The 22,704-nt window shown below is 44.1% G+C and overlaps 1 protein-coding gene across 1 annotated transcript in view; it reads right to left on the minus strand.

Annotated features, from left to right (window-relative positions):
• SPTBN1 (spectrin beta, non-erythrocytic 1) overlaps window positions 1-22,704 on the minus strand; it is a 173,852-nt gene that overhangs the window by 56,054 nt on the left and 95,094 nt on the right. The window contains exons 3-9 of the mRNA XM_060187644.1: window positions 17,809-17,982; window positions 13,346-13,437; window positions 10,474-10,554; window positions 9,570-9,685; window positions 4,073-4,185; window positions 2,458-2,645; window positions 820-937 (exon numbers count right to left, since the gene is read on the minus strand). Of these exons, the coding sequence (XP_060043627.1) occupies window positions 820-937; window positions 2,458-2,645; window positions 4,073-4,185; window positions 9,570-9,685; window positions 10,474-10,554; window positions 13,346-13,437; window positions 17,809-17,982 (882 nt within the window). The remainder of the gene's footprint in view (window positions 1-819; window positions 938-2,457; window positions 2,646-4,072; window positions 4,186-9,569; window positions 9,686-10,473; window positions 10,555-13,345; window positions 13,438-17,808; window positions 17,983-22,704) is intronic.

A 22,704-nucleotide genomic window follows, 5' to 3' on the forward strand; every position in this document is an offset into this window, starting at 1 on the left:
CAGCTCCAACTTACGGTGGTGCTGGGGACCGAATTGGGGTCCTCAGACCCACAGTCTAAAAGCCTTTTTCCATGACCCCAAGAACTAAAATACTTAAATGAAGGAGGGCAAAACAGCTCACTTGAATAGTCTGTCTGCTTTGCCATGCACATGGCCTAGGTTCAAGCCCAGCTCATGCTGGGGTGTGTCTCCCTCTGTCTCTATCTTTCTGAGAAGAGCACCCCGGATAGTGACCAAATCCAGGTAGGGCGTGACTCAAAATAAATAAAAATTAAGAAAAAATAATTTATTTCTTTGAGAGAAAAATGATTAAACAATACTGATTGTCAAACTATTTTATTTTTCTTGAAAGAAATTAAAATTTTCCATCTCCCACTCCTCTATGAATCAGCTCCCCCCCAAATTTTCTCTAGTGACTCGCTTCTTTTTAATTCACATTGCAGTATTACCCCCACCCTACAAGGATCCAGATTACTTTGTCTACAATAATTTCATTTCTGTGAAATAAGCCTTACTTCATATTTAAAGAAAAAAGTCCTCTTAAAAGAATCTAGATATATTGCTTTTCCCAGCTGCCACTGCCTCAGAGGAGGCTTCAGTGCTGTGGTGTAACTGGGTGTCACAAGAAATAGGCTGCACCAAGGCTTAGTTAGAGAAGAGCTGACATTCCCAGATGCCCTCCAATCTCTGATAGGCTGCCCCCTACACGCCTGGCCAGCAGGTGGCAGTGAGCCGAGCCCCTTCACTTTCCTGTCCTCTCAGCAATCAAGACCTAGTGACTGGCCCTGACCCACACAGCAGCTCGAGGGATGGCTTTACCTTGTTAATATCAGAGATGAGCTTCCCCTCCCGGGGCATGTAGACCTTCTGGTTGTTGGCCCTCATCTTGCTCTGGATAGTGAAGAGCAGCACTTCCAAGTTCCCCTTCTCGGTAAATCTAAGCAAAGAAGAGCCCCAGTCACTACATTTTGTTGCCCGAGAGATAGAACTCCCTTGCTTTTGGGGAAGAAAAAAAAAAAACACTTAGCATAGCCCCACAGCTTGAAGAGCAGTGTGTCTACGGCATGATCTATGTGAAATGCGTGTTGGAGAAATTCCTGTGTTGCTGTAGGTTATTTTTTAAGTACTGCAGACCTCAAAATGTGCTATACTGTTGGCTTTTTTTTTTTTTTTTTTGGTGATTGTTTGTTGTTGCTGAGGTTTGTACTGGGAGGACACATGATACCACCCTTCTGTCAATTACCTTAGTCACCATTTAGGTCCTAAAACTTGGATGATAGACTGGACTCACTTCATTCAAGGAACACAGCCCAGGGTTTTTCCATTTTCAAAAACAGTTCCCTAACATAATGCAGACTGTGTTTCAGAGACCTCAGCAAGGAATTCACAACTGAATAAAGTTGGCAGAAAAAAGAAGAAATTACTTTCCAAACTGTAATGAGCAATGATAAGAATATGGTCAACAATCCTTATTTGATAATTGTGCGTTTTAAAAAATATGTGAAAGCTCTAGCTCTGGGGTGGGGTAGAAAGCATAATGGTCAAGCAAACAGACTCTCATACCTGAGGCTCCAAAGACCCAGTTTCTATAACCCACACCACCATAAACCAGAGCTGAGCAGTGTTCTGGTGTTTCTCTCTGCGTGTCTTTCTCTGTGTATATCTCTCAGAAATAAAATTAATAAAATATTTTTTTAAATACTAGAAAAAAATCTATTAAAAAAATCTAACGGGGGGGGCCATCAGAACTTGAGCCAGACTGATGAAACTATTTGTCTTTTTGTGTGTGTGCAATCTAAGGTAGTATGCACATAACGTGGAAAAGCTTTATTAGTGGGCTTGATTACAGACTGTTGCCCCAGATTGACCTGGAATCTTAAAAATTTATGACAGTTGTACTAGTTTTCTTTTCTTTTTTTCTTTTTATTGTTGTTGTAGTTATTGTTGTTGTTGTTATTGCTGTCATTGTTGTTGGACACGACAGAGAGAAATAGAGAGAGAAGGGGAAGACAGAGAGGGGGAGAGAAAGACAGACACCTGCAGACCTGCTTCACTGCTTGTGAAGCAACTCCCTTACAGGTGGGGAGCCAGGAGCTCGAACCGGGATCCTTACACAGGTCCTTATGCTTTGCATCACGTGCTCTTAACCCACTGCGCCACCACCCGACTCCCAGTTGTACCAGTTTTCTAAAATCCAAAAAATATGAGGTTCTGAAACACATTTGGCACAAGTGCTTTGAATAAAGGATGAGAAACCTGCACTGTGCCATTTAGGAGGATTCCAGAGCCTCATGTTTGCCATAGGCGCACTCAATCAGGCAGCGACTCAGAGAGGACAGAATGTAATAAATCTCAACACCAAGGAATCAGATGAGGCAAGGGGCTGCCAGCTACACTGATCTACTCACCACCCCCCCACTCCCCATTAATGGCCAGGCATCTCGATTTGCATCTTACTTGGGTGGCTTCTCCACAGTGCGGTATGTGTTGAATGCCTGAAGCTGCTGCTGAACCCCGACCAGTGAATTGGCAAATTTGCGGTTGTTCAAAATGATGATTGTTTGTTCGATCCACTCCAGGAGGTCAGAGGCAAGTGATTCATACTTTTCAATCATTTTTTCTGTTTCAATAGCATTGTCAAGCACCTGTAAAAGAAGAGTTGGAAGAGTGAGATCATCTCCCCACAGAAGGGAAACATAGCTGCAGCCTCCCATGAACACACACACACAGTTAATGACAGGCTCCCAGCCATTGTAGGTCCCTCTGGCATCAGCATTTTCAACTCTAGGAACCATCTGTTAAGAGGCACTCAGACTGTGGCCATGACTTGGAAGCAGTGAAGCTTAACTCAACTATAATCGGTTCTGTAAGCTCTCAATTCTAGGCAAAAGACTTAGGAATCTAGATGGGGCTGCTGGTGCTTAACTTCCCAAAACCCTAGAGCATTCTATCATGGTTGGTCTGATCCCATGAGTTTTCTGTTCCATCTCAATGGAAAGGAAGTGTCATTTGGTCTGAAGTGTTTTGAAAAAGCTGGCAGGTTAAAGTCTTTCAACTGTGTTAAGTGTAAGTAGGCTTGCACGCCCATCACATTAGTCAACTCAATCACATTTTCAGTATCCAGTTTTCAGATAAGGTTGAGGAAAGTGGTACTTCTGGGTTTGAGGATCCCCTCCAATATATATATTTATTTAAATTATCTTTATTTACTTGTTGGGTAGAGAGCCAGAAATTGAGAGGGAAGGGGGAGGTAGAGAGACAGACAACTGTAGCACTGCTTCACCACTCGCAAAAGCTTTCCCCTTATAGTTGTGGACTAGGGGCTCAAACTTGGGTCCTTGTGCATTATAAAATGTGCACTCAACCAGGTGTGTCACCACCTGGCCCCTTCTAAATATTTTCTTCTTCTTCTTCTTCTCCTTCTCCTTCTTCTTTCTTCTTCTTCCTCTCTCTCTCTCTCTCTCTCTATATATATATATATATATATACATACACACACTTTTTTACATTGAAGTTGGGTTTTGAATACGCAGATGTCTACTTCTCTCAGTCTAATCCTGTTTTCTTTTTAAATTCCAAGGCTTAAAAGACAGCATAATGGTTATGGAAAATAATGAACCTGAAGTTTCGTGGTCCCAGGTTCAATACTGTTACCACCATAAGCTCAGCAGAGCTCATATTAAAACAACTGTAATGATAAAAGTTCAAATTGGGGGGTGGGATGAGGGGGTGGAGAGGCAAGGGAGAGGGTGACAGGGGGAAGAGACAGAGAGAGGGTAGGGGGAGATTTACTAAGACTGCTCCACTACTCATGGAGATACCCCCAGTGCCATGGTACTTCCATGTGGTATGAGGACTTGAAATCGGGCCTAGTGCATGATAAGGCAGGTAGGCTGTCTATTGGGTCTACTTCCTAGCCCTTTCTAAGTACTGCAGTCACTTTTACTTCCTGTTACTCTTCAGGATGAGGAGGCTTCCGCCTGCTGGCTTTCCAACGCACAGGAGAACAAGGTGCCCAGTGGCGCAGACCTTAATTATATCTCACAACCTGAAAGCACTGGCATGAGCTCACCTTTCCAATTCGTTTTCCTTCAACAGCCAAGGCCTTCATTTTAGAGAAGTAGTGGTAGTACGTGACCACGTAAGTGATAATAGACTTCTCATCAGGGTGGTCCACACTGATATCTGTGATAGAGAGAACAGCTGTTTAGTCCATCGGTCGTGACACCACCCCCAGGGTATCAGGAGCCATCTTCATCTTCACTTTTGGTGCTGGGTAATTTGTCACTGATGCATAAGCTATACGGACGATGTGGGTGGGACCATCATCTGCTAGTTGTATAAATTCTCACGCTTTTTTATTATCTTTACTTATTAGGTAGAGACTATCAGAAATCAAGAGGAAGGGGGTGACAGAGAGGGAGAAGGACAGAGAGTGACCTGCAGTCCTCTGTCACCACTTGTGAAGCTTTCCCTGCAGGTGGGGACCAGGGGCTTGAACCTGAGTCATTGTGCATTATAATATGTGTGCTCAAACAGGTGCACCACCACCCGGCCCTCCAAATTTTCTTTATCAATAAGGACACAACAGAATCTCTTCTATAAGACCTCAGGCAACTAAGAAGGCAAAATACATATGAAATTGATTACAGAGAACTAAATATAATGCAGTAAGAGTTCCATTAAATTGTTAGTTAGCATGGAGGCTAGTACCCAGATGAACTCGGTACACCTCCTTGCTGACCCCCATTCACTCCCCAAATGGATCTGAACTTCCTGCCTCTTTATTTCTGCTCATGACACCAGAATTCTTCCCAGTCATTCAGTCCTTGCAAATTTTTATCTCCCTGTTACCTATCTCCACTGAGTGAGTCACTGAGTCTGAGTTTAGCGGATTCTATTTAAGGAATCCTGCTGGCCAGTTGTGACTCATTCTCATGGTCAAATAACCAGATCATCAACAGGTTCTTGTATAGCCTAACTCATTTGTGTTTTGCACTTCACACTGTACCTAACTGAGCTTTCAGCAGCATAGTTACAAATGTCTTCCTTGTTTGAAACTTCTCCAGAGCACCCTACAGTCTGAATAACGACATGAAGGCCTCTATAGAACTTGTCATACCTTTCCTCCCACTGCATAGTTATCTAGTTTCCTAAACTGCCAATTGCTGTCCTAGACATTTCTAATATTTTTTTAAAAAAGATTTTTAATATTTATTTATTTTTCCTTTTTGTTGCCCCTGTTGTTTTTATTGTTGTTGTAGTTAGTATTGTTGTTACTGAAGTCATCATTGTTGGATAGGACAGAGAGAAATGGAGAGAGGAGGGGAAGACAGAGAGGGGGAGAGAAAGAATGATACCTGTAGACCTGCTTCACCGCCTGTGAAGCCGAGTGCCCTGCAGGTGGGGAGCCGGGGGCTCCAACTGGGATCCTCACACTGGTCCTTGAGCTTGCATGTGTGCTTACCCCACTGCGCTACCGCCTGACTACCACCTGACTCCTGACATTTTTAATCTTATAGCTTATTGCTTTTTCTCAGCTTCTGTGTCTCAACTAAAATGGGACTAGCCACCAAGTCCTCATATATGCAACTCCAGTCCTGCTTGTCCTTTACACGGAGCTTCCCTTTACCTAAAACGGCCTTTTTTCTACTTAACACCTGCCTATCCTTCAAGGTTGAGTTCAGGAGTCTAACAATCTAACAGAGTCGTTTCTGATATCCCATTGCTAGGATCACTGTGTGTCTCCTCTGCTCCCTTAGAGACTTTTGTTTATATGGACACATGGTCCACTATCCGCCAAGAGCTGTAACTGCTTATGCATGTTTCATCTATTGTGCAGACTAAGTTCTGAGGGTTAAGACCACTGGTGTGTTATGTGATATCACTGACCAGATTCCTAGTGTGCTGTCTTGTAGAAGGTGGATCACCAGTCAGTATTCACTGAGGGAAACAGCAGATGAGGGAAGACGGTCAGTCTTAGAGCTATGCCAATCGTAAGTCAACTACTGAATGCAAGTGGGACAGACTGAGAATTCAGAGGGAGACTCCTATTTGGTGATTCAGGTTCTTTTTCAAATGCATCACACAAGCACCCACAGGCCCATCCTCCCTGCAGCTCTTTGTGAGGCAGGACTGCTCCTCTCACATTAAAGGTGACAACACTCAGGCTCAGTGCTACAAAGCTGCCTGCTTGGTGTCACTCAGGGAGTCAGTGGTAGAGGGGTAAGGACCTACTATTCGCAATCTAGGGACCCTGTTGCCAACTCTTTTATCTGTTCAGCCACGTCAAGGTGTGCTCAACAAGAGAAAACTGGAGAAAGCCAAAGAAAAAAGACCTGGTCTTATTTATTTTTTAAAAATTATCTTTATTTTTTGTATTGGACAGAGACAGCCAGAAATTGAGAGGGAAGAGGGAGAGAGCCAGGGAGATACCTGCAGCACTGTTTCACTACTTGTGAAACTCTACCCCTTGCAGGTGGGGACTGAGGGCTTGAATCTGGGTCCTTAGACATTATAATATGTGCACTTAACCAGGTGAGCCACCACCCAGCCCCAAGACCTGATCGTATATGCAATTTGATAAGTAAAGAATGCTGACAAACAATTTTTTAATTTAAATTTTTTTGTATTACTTAAATGCAGTATTCTTAAAAATACTTTTTTTTTTATAAGGACAGAAAAAAAGAGAGAGAGGAGAGAGGGAGACACTTGCAGTAGTGCTGCACTACTCATGAAGCTTACTCCCTGCAGGTGGGGGCCAGGGGCTTAAACCTGCCGTACACTGTAATGTGTATGCTTAATCAGGTACACTACCACCTGACCCCTCAAACTTGTATTTTAAAGTTTGCTGTTCTGTAGGGGCAGTGGATAACTAATAATTAAGATGAAACCCACAGGCTAAGTGACATCAATGGCCTCGCTTTAGTTTGCTATCTATTCTGACCTGGGAAATCAATCCCCTTTTCAAAATGAAAAGTAATCAGAACGATGACCTAGAGAGTAAACCACTAAGGATTTCTGTCGTGAGGACTATGCAGCAAATATTTGGAAGATCATGTATGTTACAATGTGCAGGGACTCAGGTTCAAGCCCTCTGTCCTTATTTGTTGGGGGGGGGGAAGCTTCATGAGCAGTGAAGCAGGGCGGGAGGTGTCTCTCTCCCACACTCCTTCCTTCTCAATTTCTCTCAGTCTCTATTTCCCAACCCCACTCCCCAGAATTTGTGTGTGTGTAGGTTTCATCAAATTACAAAGAGCTAGGACAGGACTACAAATTCCCATAGTAAAGGAGAGGTTAAGTACAAAGACGTAACAAAGCCTAAGAATTTTGGGGTATTTTTGTTTGTTTCTTTTTATATCGAGAAATCATTTAATGCGTTGGCACAAAGATGCTTTTATCTCAGCTTCCTGTGGCAAACATATTAGTGACCTGATGCATTGGAATACAGCAGAGGTCTGCTGGGCAGCCTCACAGCCTCCATCTGCCCTTGGGAAGTTAAACTTCCTGTTCTCTGTTTAGAGAAACTTTTCAACTTTCACTCACACAGTTTTCTAATTTTTGCTCCTAGACGAGAGGCTCTCTAAAAATCCAGCTTTTAAATATTCTAATCCTTTCTCTCAAAAGTCAGATAAAGTGCCTGTGACTGCCTGCCTTGCTAATGTAAAGCCTCCACTTGGGCTAAGGGAGGTAGCTTAAGCCTGAAGGAGACCCGCCCCCCCCCGCCCCCCCAGCCGTCTCTGTGTGTGTGTGGTTCTACTCCAGAAGCCCACCAGGAGGGAGAGAGCAGTTCCATGGAGAGAAGTGGCAATGTGCCTCCAAGCAGGCAGTCTTCACAAGAGGCTGTTTTATTCTTTCTCCCACCCTCAGGGTCTCCTTTTCTGTCACTAAGCAGACACTGCAGAGCCCCCTAAGGAAGCCTCTGCTTCCAATCTCGCACATTACAAACCACACCACACAGGGGAGTGGGTAAGGAAATTATGGGACATACATTCAGTGGAACATTACTTAAAATAAAAAACAAAAAAGAGTGGTCTGGGGGAGTCGGGCTGTAGCGCAGCGGGTTAAGCGCAGGTGGCGCAAAGCACAAGGACCGGCATAAGGATCCCGGTTCGAACCCCGGCTCCCCACCTGCAGGGGAGTCGCTTCACAGGCAGTGAAGCAGATCGGCAGGTGTCTGTCTTTCTCTCCCCCTCTCTGTCTTCCCCTCCTCTCTCCATTTCTCTGTCCTATCCAACAACGACAACAACAATAATAACTACAACAATAAAACAACAAGGGCAACAAAAGGGAATACATAAAATAAATATTAAAAAAAAAGAGTGGTCTGGGAGGTGGCACAGTAGATAAATCATTGGACTCTCAAGCATGAGGTCCAGAGTTCAATCCCCAGCAGCACATGCAGCAGAGTAATTCTCTGGTTCTCTTTCCTTCTCTCCTCCTATCCCTCTCATTAGTAAATAAACAAAATTAATTAATTAATTAAAAAGGCAAGACTGTACCAGTTGGGACAGGATGGACAGAACTGGAGGTGGCAATGCCACTTGAAACACATCAAGTGGCGAAGGACAACTACCAGATGATTTTACTCAGGTAAGGAATCTAGAAGACTAAAGTAAATGAACCTGCAAAAGTAGTGGTGTCCAAACTGTCTCTTGTACATCGTGACAACTGTGGTGGTTGGGGGGTTGGGGGAGTGAGGGAGGCTTAGAAGGAGGCTGTGGTGAGTCTCACATATACCATAGGTGGATGTGAAATTATACCTCTGAAATGTTATCATTTGGTATAATGCTATTAAATGTTCTAGTTATTTAATGAAAGCGAAAGGAAAAAAATTTAAGCAATTAAAAGAGTTTATGCCAGGTTCTCTTCTTTGAGCTTAGCTACTAAAATATTTTTGTACTGCCTGATGAATATCCTGAAAAACTTGTGACCTGTTGGGCACCACTTGTCTTTGCAGTGACATTTCACACTGTTACTCTAAACCCAACTGCCAAAGAACTGTGAATCCCCAAACATGCCACTGTCTTTCCTGGTGTTGAACTTTTGCTCATCATACAAGTCTCTTAGCCTTTAAATCACACCTATCTCTGAAGGCCTTTACAAATATGATTCTTTGAACAGTCCTCAACTCATTCCCACACCAAAACTGAGCCCCACTTCCCTGGATATTTCCCCAAGTGCAACATGTACACAAGACAGACACAGAAGCAGATTTCATACTAGCTTCCTCGCTGTTGGCTCAGACGCACAACTTTCTTTCTTTCTTTCTTTCTTTCTTTCTTTCTTTCTTTCTTTCTTTCTTTCTTTCTTTCTTTCTTTCTTTCTCTCTTTCTTTCTTTCTTTCTGGTGGCCCTTGTTGTTGTAGCCCTGTTGTGGTTATTATTGTTGTTGTTGATGTCGTTCGTTGTTTGACAGGACAGAAAGAAATGGAGAGGAGGGGAGGACAGAGGGGGAAGAGAAAGATGGACACCTGCAGACCGGCTTGACCACCTGTGAAGCGACTCCCCTACAGGTGGGGAGCTGGGGGTTTGAACCGGGATCCCAACTTTTATCCCTCATGTCCTTACCCTCAGGGTCCAAGAGCTTAGTGAGGCCGAGGTGCTGTTCTGCCAGGTTAAATGCATTCTGCAAATTGTAGTGTGCATTGGATTTCTTCAGTTTATCAAAATCTATCAGGTCAGGCCTATATAGGACAAGAATAGAACACAACAATGCAAGGTGACTTCTGAATAAACAACTTCAAAGTTTACTAAAATAGACTTCGTAGCTTTTTCCAACATAAAGACCTCAAATCTCATCTGCTTTTTTTTACCTTTGGGTTCTGGATTATTAAACAATTTGGTCTGCTTTATATGTTAATACTTTTCAGCCAACTAGTTGTAGATGCTACCATGATGCCAACCTGACGTCTCTGAGCAGATGACCTCACCAAGCATGTGGAACCTCACCTCTCCAGAGCCCTGCCCCACTAGGGAAAGACAGAAACAGGCTGGGGTATAGACTGACCTGCCAACACCCATGTCCAGCAGAGAAGCAATTACAGAAGCCAGACCTCCCACCTTCTGCACCCCATAAAGATCTTTGGTCCATACTCTCAGAGGGATGGAGACTAGAGACCCTTCCAGTGGAGGGGAGAGTATATGGTACTCTAGTGGTGGGAATTATATAGAATTGTACCTCTTTTATCTCACAATCTTGGTCAATCATTATTAAATCACTAATAAAAAAAAAAGGCAGACCCAAAGGGGTGTGTGTGTGTGTGTGTGTGTGTGTGTGTGTGTGTATGTGTGTCTGTGTGTTAGTTTGGGAGAATTTATATTTTCTCTTGAATTTTCCTCACATGAAATGCAGGAAACTCCATTGCGGCACAACATCTAAAATGATGGCTATGAAGATCAAGAGTCACCCAGGTTTGCTACAGGAAACTATAAGCCTCCTACCTCCAGCCACTGCGGTTTCTTAAGAGCTCACCTGTGTTTGTGTATCAGTGCATTGAAGGCCATGCCGTCCCTCCAGCTAGTGGTAAAGTTGTGAATGTTGACATTGGGGTACCTGTTAAAGCAAAATACAACACAAAAGCAGCAGGATTACCAAATAAAGGTCTATATAATTGCAGCTGGGTGGCACACCTGGTTGACAGCACATATTACGGTATGAAGCACCCAGGTTCAAGCCCGTGGTCCCCACCTACAGGAGGAAAGCTTTGTAAGTGGTGAAGCAGGGCTACAGGTATCTCTTTGTCTCTCTCCCTCTCAATCTCCCCCTTCCCTCATGATTTCTGGCTCTCTCTATCCAATAAATAAATAAAGATAATTTAAAAAAAAGAAAGAAAAGAAAAGATCTATGTAATTTTACCAAATGCAGAGTGAAGACAATGTAAGCTTAGAAATCCAAAGCAGACCAAGTAGATAGTGTGCTTGTGGTGTCATGACCATGACTTAGGTTCAAGACTGGCCTGGAACCACACTGAAGGCAGCCTTGGTGCTGCGGTGCCTTTCCCTTTGTCCACCTGCGAAAGCTGGCCTGGAGCAGTGAGACCCCCGTGACAACAATAAGAAAACTAATGATCTGAAGCAATGAACATCAGTGGATACAGATAATCGAGGTAGAGCAAATTATGAGCTCAATTTCATCTTGCTGTAAGGTAAGAAAAAAAAAAATCATTCGTGGAGCACACATGCCTGTATGTAGGCAGGAAAATATGCCCATGAAGCCTTTTAATTTTTCTAAGCCACTGTTAAATCATTAGTAATAAAAACAATGGGAAAAAAGCACGTTCTTGTGACTTTTCTCCCTTGGTTGAGTCAGACAAGAGATGAGAATTGTTGTCGATTAAAAAATCACTAGTATTACTAAGTGGAAAAGTGCAAATAGCTGGGATGCCTCTCTAGAGTTTGCTTCCACTGGCCTTTTTTTTTTTTTTTTTGCCTCCAGGGTTATTGCTGGGGCTCAGTGGCTGCACCACAAATCCATTGCTCCTGGAGGCTTTTTTTTCCCTTTTGTTGCCCTGGTTGTTTTATTGTTGTTGTTGTTGTTACTGCTGTCATTGCTGTTGGATAGGACAGAGAGAAATGGATAGAGGAGGGGAAGACAGAGAGGGGAGAGAAAGATAGACACCTGCAGACCTGCTTCACCACTTGTGAAGCGACCCCCCTGCAGGTAGGGAGCGAGGGGGCTTGAACTGGGATCCCTAAGCCAGTCCTTGAGCTTTGCACCATGTGCGCTTAAACCGCCGTGCTACTGCCTGGCCCCTCCCCCATCCCCCAACTGGCCTTTTATTCCACCAAGATAGGCATCAGCCTCAAAGCTTCATGTCACTCAGCTTCCAATTTATATGTTTTGCTGCTCTGGGTGAGGTCGTCACCGAAAGCTCATGCAACACTACACACTTAATTAGATGTAATATATGTGTGTATCAACTACCTTGAAAAACATCCCTATGTCTGAAATTATCCTCTCAATCAAGCAGTTAGTTATTCTACACTGCACTGATGATCAATAACAACTAATGATAACTAAGAATTGCGTCTGTGATTGATTTAAAAAGTCCTTCCTGATTCATTTCCCTTTTAAAGTCGGACGCTGTTGGTGGTTCCTATACTTGTTGACTGACTGTGTCCATTAGTTACAGCTGCCCTTCAAGTAGTTCTGCTAGAACTTTTCCAATTAACTTGGTATAAAATCATTTCTCAATAAACATTTCCAAGCCTTGACAATTTCAATAAGTAAACAGAAAAAAAAATGCAGCTCTCTAAAAGGTCCTCATTGTAACTTTAATGGAGTGTGAAGGAGAATGGAAAAATGAAAAAAAAAGGGGGGGGAAGGGGAGTGGGCTGGGCAGTGGCGCACCCATTTAAGCACACATATTACTATGCACAAGAACCAGGATTCAAGCCCCCACTTCCCATCTTCAGGGAGGATGGGATACTTTACAAGTAGTGAAGCAGGTCGATCTTCAGGTGTCTTTTGCTCTCCCTATCTCCTCCTCCTCTCTCAATTTCTCTCTATCTTCCCCAATAAAGAACAGAAAAGAAGGGTGCTGAGTGGTAGTGCACTAGGTTAAGCGCACATAGTACAAAGCTCAAGGACCTCAAGGATCCCAGTTAAACCCCCCGGTATTCCACCTGCAGTGGGAAGGTTGCTTCACAAACGATGAAGAAGGTCTGCAAGTGTCTATCTTTCTCTCTTCCTCTCTATCTTTCCCTCCCCTCTCAATTTCTCTTGCTGCCCTATAAAAGTAAATAAATAAATAAGTTGGCCACAGAAGCAGTGGATTTGTATGTAGTGCAGGCACCAAGCCCCAGCGATAGCCCTGGAGGCCAAAAGAAAAAAAAAAGGGCTACCAGGAGTAGTGGGTGGATTCATAGTGCTGACATAAAGCCCCAGCAATAACCCTGGTGACAGTTAAAAAAAAAAAAAACAAAATAAAAAAAAGAGGAGAATGGAGACAGATAATGAGTAAAGATCACTTTTACACTTACTGCACAAAGTTTTGCAAAGCAGTAGAAATTAAATGGAAGATAAATTGGTGATTGTTTATTTTAAATATTGTGGATGCTACCTCTAAAAATGGTTTTAGGGTTTTAAAATTTAAGACATACTGTCTTCTGGTGCTTCCTTAATGAAGAGTGATTAAGGAGATGGCAGGTCTAGAATGTCAATCGGAACTCCTTCTATTCCAAGTGCTTGCTGAAATGTCAGTGTGTCGCCTGCCTGTGAGTTAACAAGACTTCTCAGCGGAAACAGCGGAGAAGAGACTTGTCAACACCTTTTGAAGTGATGACCACAGTGGAACTCAGTCCCGAGAGAAACCGTCCCTAATGCCCTTAGAGTTCACACTCACCCAGCTGTCTTCATCTGGCACCACAACAGCAATGCATCCTTGGCGGATTTCTTCTCTTTGTTGTCTTCAGTTTCCACACTGATATCCTGGATCTGAAAAATACAAAACAGTATTAGAGGAACAGGTGAATCAGCTGGGCATTGGTGAAAACTGCTGTCTGGTGCCACAGTTTACTTCATCAAAAGACCAACCCAGGGACCAGGTGGTGGTGCACCTGGTTAAATGCACACATTATAGTGCACAAGGACCTGGGTTTAAGCCCCTGGTCCCCACCTGCAGGGGGAAGCTTCACGAGTGGTGAAGTAGGGCTACAGGTGTCTGTCTCTCCCTCTCTATCTTCCCTTCTCAATTTCTCTCTGTCTCTATCTAGTAAATAAATAAAATTAAAAAAAAAATACCAACTCAACCTGGGTTTCCAACTCTGCATAGAGTTACCTGCTTGACTTTTACCACCTACTGGGATATCCTTTCCAATCCCAGGACAACCCATATTTCTAACCTTGGTCTAACATAATATAGAGTGAGGCCAATCAACTCCCAGGAAATTTGAAGTCTGGTTTCTCAGAACCAAACCAAACACCTTTCAGACCCCTGTGATAGGTGTGTCCTTCAAAGATGAGGGGACATCTGTAGGCCATTTCCTGAAAGCCAGCCCAAACTCTCATAAGAGAAAGACAGTCTTCGATACTGCTTTCCTATTGGTATATAAATCTCTTTGTTGCCCTCTTTATGATTTACGCTGAAACCCTAAATGTAATAGTGCAAGTAGTTAGGGTCTTTGGTAGGTGACCACATTATAAGGGTCCACCCTCATGAGATTAGTGCCTTATTAGATTACAGTGGGATTTGTCTCTATGAAAGGGTGCACAGGGATAGTCTAATGCTTTCTATCTATCACACAAGGATATAACAAGAAGCTTGTGAGCTGTAGGAGGGCCCACATCCGATTTTGTTGACCTTTTGCCCTTAGACTTCTAGCCTCCATTCTAGCCTCCAGGACAATGAGAAATAACAAGGCTGTATACTCAAAAGCTGAGGGAAGGAGAGATCTTTACAGATTATGCAGTGAGGCTTCAAAGAGGAGGCAGAATGTGAATTGGGGTTTGGCTGATTCAGAATCAATAAAGATAACCAGTATTTGTGAGCTGGGTGACATCTGAACTAAGCTGTTGCAAGAGGCTGTCATGGATGACACCAACACTGAAGGCTGTTCGATGATATTCCCAGGTGATGCTTCCTGACTCCCAGTAGGAGGAGAAAGCACCTACTTGCCTTTACAGGCTTGAAGGACTGAAAGAGGCAAGCTGACAGGAAGCTAACTGACCCATGACTCAGCCCAGTCGATGCTGAGAATCCTGGAAAGGGCTGGCTGTGCCAGCACCTTGATGTGGGCGCTGAGCTGACATCACAGAAGTGCCCATCAGGAAGCTCTTCCATGCTCTGGCTACTATGAGCCAGAGGCAACAGCAAAAGAGACCTTTCTATTCTACAAAACTGAAATGAGGCTCCAGGAGTTTCCTTTTACCCACATCTCTGCTTGCCAGATACTCATCAATCAGTGAACTCAAATAGTATTCACTTTTTAATTTTATTTAATTTTACTTTTTTTTGCTGCCAGAATTATCACTGGAACTTGGTGCTGGCACTACGAATCCACGGCTCCTGGAGGGCATTTTCCTTTTTTTTTTTTTTTTTTCTCCTATTAAAGTTGATAGAACGGAGATAAATTGAAAGGGGAGGGAAGATAGAAAAAAAAGATAAATACCTGTAGATGGGAGTGGGGGGCTTGAACCTGGGTCCTTGAACATGATGGTATTTGTGCTTAACTTGGTGTGCCTTGGCCCCACTCTGGTATTCATTTGGTTTTCAAATCATTCAGGAACAAAAGGATAGAAACCTACATAGAGTTCTTTCTAATAAACAAGTACTTTTTTTTCCTGCAAGGTTTATTGCTGGTACACAATGAATCTCTTTCACCTTCCTTCCTTCCTTCCTTCCTTCCTTCCTTCCTTCCTTCCTTCCTTCCTTCCTTCCTCTTTTTATGATAGAGAAAGATAAAAATGTCAAGGGTGTGGGATGCAGCTGAGGTAGAGAAAGAGTGATGCCTGCAGTACTGCTCCACCTGCAGAGGGGGTTGGGAGCTTGAACCCTGGTCTTAGCACATGGTAACATGTGCTCTATGCTGGTGTACCACTACCTCTCTCCGCCCCCAACAAACAAGTGTTACTGATGGCTGCAATGTCCTCCATTAGTAATGCCATTTTTTAAATATTTATTTCTTTTTGTTGCCCTTGTTTTATTGTTGTAGTTATTATTGTTGTTGTTATTGATGTCGTTGTTGGATAGGACAGAGAGAAATGGAGAGAGGAGGGGAAGGCAGAGAGGGGAGAGCAAGATAGACACCTGCAGACTTGCTTTACTGCCTGTGAAGTGACTCCTCTGCAGGTGGGGAGCAGGGGGCTCGAACCAGGATCCTTATGCTGGTCCTTGTGTTTTGTGCCATGTGTGCTTAACCTGTTGTGCTACTTACTCCCTGACTCCCAGCAATGCCATTTTTAACAATGGTTTTCCACAGAGAATGGCTTAATTAAAAATTCAGGAGAGTATCCCAGGAATCTGGACTAGTAAAGAGCTTTCCCAAGGGGGTCAGACGATCAGCCTGGCCGGGCAACCACCCACTTAGAAAGCTGTTCAGTTTCATTTCTTTCTGTAACTTGGAGTCCCTATCCCATCTACATACACACCAACAACTCAAGACTAATGTCCAAATCAGGGGAAGTGAGGAGGACAAGAACAATAACCAGATTTCAGAGTTTTGATAAAAGAGCAAACAGAGCTGTGATTTGATTTCTGTTTTCCCCCTTTTGGGTGAGATTTTCACTGACATAGAAAAAAAAAATCAACTGGGCCTTATAAAAGGGGCAGAACTGGAAGGAAAGGCACAGAGAACATGGTTACAAGGACACAGGACTGTTAGGATATTTCTTTGCATAGTAACCTGACACCATGGCAAGAAGTACTTCCTGTACTTCAAATTAAAAAAAAATTATTATCTTTATTTATTTATTGGATAGAGACAGCCAGAAATTGAGAGGGGAAGGGAATATAGAGAGGGAGAGAGACAGAGAGAGACCTGAAGCCCTGCTTCACCACTCACTAAGCTTTCCCCCCTGCAGGAGGGGACCGGGGTCTCGGACCTAGGACCTTGCACATTCAACCAGGTGCACCACCACCCTGCTCCTCTACTTCAAATTTTAATTGAAAGGCAGGTGCATGAAATGTATTTTGAGTGTGTGTTTAAAGAAAGTACCAGGAATCAGTTTGGAGATGTTTTCACAGTCCAGAAAACCTGAGCTGTCTGACAGGTAGGCAGACCTGTACTGACTGTGTGGTTCTTTTTGCTCCTAAGCAGAAGGGGCTAATGACAGTTGCATGGGGGGGGGGGGGGTCTGTGGGGGGGAGGTAGTTAGAGCGTTCTCCTAAGGTGTAACGAACTCATGAAGTCATTCAAACAAGCCGAAGGCTTCCTCACATCTAATAGAAAATGAAAACCGAAAACCAGCCCTTATTCTAACTCCTAAACAGCTTCTCCTAAAACTAGTATCTATCAAGTGCTATACTACTCTGAAGATGTTCAATTCTGTGCTAGCAACCTAGCACAACTGTATTCTTATATAATTTTATACCCCAGCTTCTCAAAGCTGAGTGGCAGGGGCTGGGTGATGGCTTCCTCAAGGTACAGTGCACATGTTATCATGTACACGGACTTGGGTGCAAGCTCCCAGTCTCCACCTGCAGGGGAAAGTTTCAAAAGTGGTGGAACAGTGTTGCAGGAGTCTTACTTTTTATTTGTCCCTATCTCTCATACTTTACAAAAAGAAAAAAAAAAGTAGATGGAGAAGGAGAAAACAATGGCCATGGGGGAAAGAGGAGCTTGGGTGGTGGTGCACCAGGTTAAGCACACATAGTACGGAACACAAGGACCCGCTCAAGGATCCTGGTTTGAGCCCCCAGCTCACCACCTGTGGCGGGGGGTCACTTCACAAGCAGTGAAGAAGGTCTGCAGGTATCTCTTTCTCTCCCCCTCCTCTCTCAATTTCTCTTTGTCTTATCTAATAAAATAGAACAAATGGCCACAGGAGTAGTGGATTTGTAGTGTTGGCACTGAGCCTCGATAACCCTGGAGGCAAAAAGAAAACAATGGCCACCAGACATGGTAGAGAAGTGCAGGCACTGAGCCCCCACAATAACCCTGGTAGCAAAAGAAGAAGAATAAAGATTGAGTGGCAGAGACTGGCTGAGTGGTGGGCTAGGACACAGCCCTGTAAATGACAGCTAAGCCTATACCAGCCCCATGTGCCTAAGGGGCAGTTATTGGTGACTCTCAACTCTGTGCTCCTAACAGAGACATGGCTCTAACCTAAGGCTCACAGCAAGGACGTCTGTATGAGAGAGGGATTTACCTGGAAGCGCAGGATGATGGTCCAGATGAGGCCAAGGGTCAGCCGATGGTTTCCATCCACAATGTCGTGCGATCCCATGTTTTCCAGATGGACTCGCTGCTCCTTTAAGAACTGGAGGGCCTTGTCCACGTTCTCCAGGCAGTGGATGCGCATGCGGCCCTTTGTGGGTTTCGGCTGGAAACAGGAAGCACATTGTGGAAACAAAGCATCCAGGACGGCAGAGACAGGCTCAGTGCTGCTGCTCAGAGTTCAGATGTCTCTCATGCAGCATTTGCCCATCCACACACCAGAACAGTAAATATTTATATGCTCAAAATCACTAAGTTCTGGGCCCCTTGGAATATACTTTAAACAGACTACCTAGCTTCTTCCCATGCGAAAACCCTAGTTCCATCTGCTCTATTCTTACCTAAGTTCCTGTTTATTAAACAATTTGTCCTGCTTTATATCTTATGCCTTTCAGTCATAAAGCTGCAGATGCTACCATGATGCCAACTGATTTCCCTGGGCAGATGACCTCACCAATATGTCCTGGAATCTCACCTTCCCAGAGCCCTACCCCACTAAGGAAAGATAGAAACAGGCTGGGGGTAATGGATCCATGGGTATGGATCCCATGTCCAGCAGAGAAGCTATAGAAGCCAGACCTTCCACCTCTGCACCCCATAAAGAATTTTTGTCCATACTCCCAGAGGGATAAAGAATAGAGAAGCTTTCAATGGAGAGGATGGGACATGGAATTCAGGTGGTGGGTGGTGGGAACTGTATGGAATTTTACTCCTGTCATCTTATAATCTTGTTAATCATTATTAAATCACTAATAAAAATTATGTGCTCATTTGGTCCAGAGATAGTATTCACCTAAGAGCATTAAAAGAGAAAAGTTTACTTAAAGAATAGATACCACAGCAATTCCCAATATCACCATAAACCAGAGCTCAGCAGTGCTCAGCTCCAGGTGGGGGAAGGAAGGGGAAACATTGTTCTCTTTCTTAATATGGTACCAGGAATTAAACCCAGGGTGTGAACTCTTAAACTGAGCTGTGGCAGGGGGTCACTTCACAAGCAGTGAAGAAGGTCTGCAAGTATCTCTTTCTCTCCCCCTCCTCTCTCAATTTCTCAACTTCTGTTTTGTTGCTCTCTCAAGTGGTGCTGGGGATTAAATTTGGGGTCTCGTGCATTTGAGGCACTCCATCTATTTCCAGCCCTGTAGCTGTTCACTCTTCAGGTTTGTCTAACCATGGAATGTATACAATTGACGACTGAGTACGGAAGTTGGAAGGCTGGGTGTAAAGGAACGGAAGTTGGAAGGCTGGGTGAAAAGGAACTCAACTTTCATAAAGAATTCCAGTTACTATGGCCCGGGAGGTGGCACAGTAGATAAAGCATCTGACTCTCAAGCATGAGGTCCTGAGCTCAATCCCCAGCAGCACATGTACCAGGGTGATGTCTGGTTCTCTCTCTCCTCCTATGTTTTTCATTAATAAATAAATAAAATCTTAAAAACAAAGTAATTCCAGTTACTGCTATTTTATTTTATTTTTTTGACTCACAACAACCTTTATTCACTCTTGTACAATACCCAGGCCCCCGTCTAACGCGGCGTGCCGCAGGGCACGGCCAGGCGGACGTCCCACCATCTGCACACACTCCCGGGGCAGCTGCTAGTGATGGCCATGGCCTGTAGTCTGCTTAGAGGCTTTCAAAGCTTTACTTTTCTTATCTGCACTCCTGATCTTATAAACAATGAAGCCCATCAAGCCCATTCCTACCCAGATCTCCTGGTAAACCTGGGTGTAGTAGGGCCGCAGGGGGGTCCAAACATTTTTCATAAAGCTTTGCAGCATCTCGACGCCGGACCCGGGCTCAGGCCGCCGTTGCCGCACAGCCGACGACTCGGAAAGGTCACCGAGTTGGTTACTGCTATTTTCTATATACTTTCTTCCTACCTTCCTTCCTTTAGGAAATATAGAGTAGACTACCCTGAATATTTTCATTCTTTCTTGGGGCCAAGCAGTGGTGCACTTGGTTAAGGACTCACATTACAGTGAGCAAGGACCCAGGTTCAAGCCCCTGGTCTCCACCAGCAGGGGGAAAACTTTACAAGTGGTGAAGCAGGGCTGCAGGTGTCTCTCTCCCTCTCTATCTCCCTGTCCCTTCTCAATATCTGTCTCTATCCAATAATAAATAAATAAATAAATAAATAAATAAATAAATAAAATTTAAAAAAATAACGGTGGATGTAGATAACATACTGGTTTTGCAAAGAGACTTTTATGCCTGAGGCTCCAAAGTCCCAGGTTCAGTCCTTTGCACCACTATAAGCCAGACCTGAGCAGTGCTCTGGTAAAAAACAAAAAACAAAAAAACAAAAAACTATTTTCTTCTTTCCTTCCTTTCTTTTCCTCCTTCCTCTCCCATTCTCTTTCTTTTTCTATTGAGGGGGTTAATGCTTTACAGTATAATCATTGACAAATGCATGCGTACAATTTCATTATATAATAGCCCCCCAGAATTTTCTTCCTATCCATCCTTTCCCTCTTTCCCAGAGTTCTTTTTCTTTCTTCCCTTCTCCCCCACCCTACTTATTTATTTGTTTATTTATTTTACCAGAGGATTGTAGAGCTCTGGATTACAGTATTGTGGGGGATTGAGCCTGTGACTTCAAAGCCTCAGGAATAAAATGTCTTTTGCATACCTATTATGCTACCTCCCCTCCCTATCTTTTTTTATACAGCTTATAATTGAGCACAGAAGTTATAAGTTTAGGTAAAAAGGAGCCCAATTTTCATGAAGAATTCCAAACTTACTGCTACCCTCTATACAATGTCTACCTGCCTGCCTTCCTTCCTTCCACCACCCTGCAAAGTTTCTAGCTGCTTTAAAGTAGAAATAAGATTTGCTGCTTTCTAGGGTAGGTTACTTCCTAACACTGGCTCAACATGAGAAAATGGGGTCTTCCAATCAGGAGGACTTCCAAGTGATGACCTTGCTCTGAGAGTGATCGGGAGGGGCTTTAGTAAGGATACGACTTCCTGGGAGTGGAGATGGGGATGGACACGAAAGGAGAAAGGGAAAACATGAAAACCAGTTAATTTGAATACTCTGAACATCTATTTCTTTCACAAAGTTGTGTTAAAATCTGAAAGAGGCCCTTAGAAATGTGAACACTTAAGCAAAAGCAAGAGATACACACATGGCACACAATTCTCAACGGTAGGGTTGGGGACAGCACAGCAGGGTACAGTAAGATCCTGGAGGCTGGGACACTTTGTTGCACTGTGTTTGCACATCCATGACATGGGAACTGGGCCACAAGGATATTGCAGGAGCACATGCAAAGTGGGGACCTGAGCATAAAAGGTGAACACGGTGGGAGGACTCACCTACAAAGGAACCCTCAAAAGATTATCAGCAGGTGTCAACAGAGAGCAGTAGGATATACACAGAGTGCTCAATGGAAAAGCCTTTTCCAATAACACTACCGTAGGCCAGCAAAACAGTGCACCTAGACATAGTATGCTTGCTGTGGCCTGCACCAGACCCAGGTTCAAGCTCGGTCTCCACTGTATTGGAGGAAGCTTCAGTCCCCACTGAAGTGTCTGTGGAGTCAGTGGCATCCCTGATGACAGCAGTCCTACTGTTCAGATAAGAAGCCATAGAGAGTACCTGCTTTGTTGTGTGTGGGACCCAGGTTTGAGCCTGGCCCCCACTGCACTGGGAGAAAGGGGGCTCGTACAGTGATGTCTCACCTTCTCTCCCTTTCTCCCTTTGCCTCTCTGCCACTATACAGATGGGTGCACACTGGCTTTTACAGACAAGGCACTCCTCTGACCAGTTAGTATGCAACTGGATACACAAAAAAACCATATTACAAGGGAGAGAGGTCCATGTCTGCATCAAAGGAAATAAGGAGACCAAGTTCCCATCTGGCAAATGATTTTCAATTCTTTCCAAGAGCTATTTTTATGACTAAATTTCCATCTCCTCAAAAGGAAGAAGAGGTCATGATGGGGACAATCAAGTACAATGCAACTAGGGAGAGAGGTCCCCTCTCAACAATAAACACTTTCTTTAATTATTCTTTTGCCACTAGTGTTATGTCTGGTGCTTGGTGCCTGCATGACAAATCCACCACTCCTAGTGACTTCCTTTCTTCCTGAGATAGAAATAAAGAGGGAGTGGGTCAGAGAGAGTAAAATAGAAAAGAGACACTTGCAGTACTGCTCCACCACTTGTGATGACACCCCTCACTGCAGATGGGGGGTTGGGGTGGGCAGGACTGGGCCTTAAACCTGGGTCCTGGTGCACAGCTAAAGTGTGAGCTCTACGGGGTGTGCCACTGCTTGGCACACTTTCAGCAGCCTTGTCCCTGGAGTAGCTAATTCTGACGAGAAAAGCAGCATTCCCTGACCTGCCTCTATCAGATTCTTGGTGTGCCACAGGTTAGTTCCATGGCAACGTGTCCATCTCTGTCCTGTATGTTCCTTCTGCTGGGGTAGTCTGAAATGTTATCAATGTGAAGAGGAAAAGCTACACTAGACTCACAAGGGACTCAAAAACAAGAGGGATTTGCAGCAGGGCAGAAAGTCCTTTGAGGAAGCACTTATTGCCAGTCAGCCTCTTTTACACTGTTAACAAGCCTTGCTGCTTTCCTTCCTTCCTTCCTTCCTTCCTTCCTTCCTTCCTTCCTTCCTTCCTTCCTTCCTTCCTTCCTCCCTTCCTCCCTTCCTCCCTTCCTCCCTCCCTTCCTTCTTTCCTTTCTTTTTGCCTCCAGGGTTATCACTGGGGCTCAGTGCTGGGACAACAAACCCACTGCTCCTGGTGGCCATTTCCCCCCATTTTATTGGATAGGACAAAGAGAAATTGGAGAAGAGGGGAAGATAGAGAGGGAGA

This window comes from Erinaceus europaeus, chromosome 3 (assembly GCF_950295315.1).
Source record: "Erinaceus europaeus chromosome 3, mEriEur2.1, whole genome shotgun sequence".
NCBI classification, from domain to species: Eukaryota; Metazoa; Chordata; class Mammalia; order Eulipotyphla; family Erinaceidae; genus Erinaceus; species Erinaceus europaeus.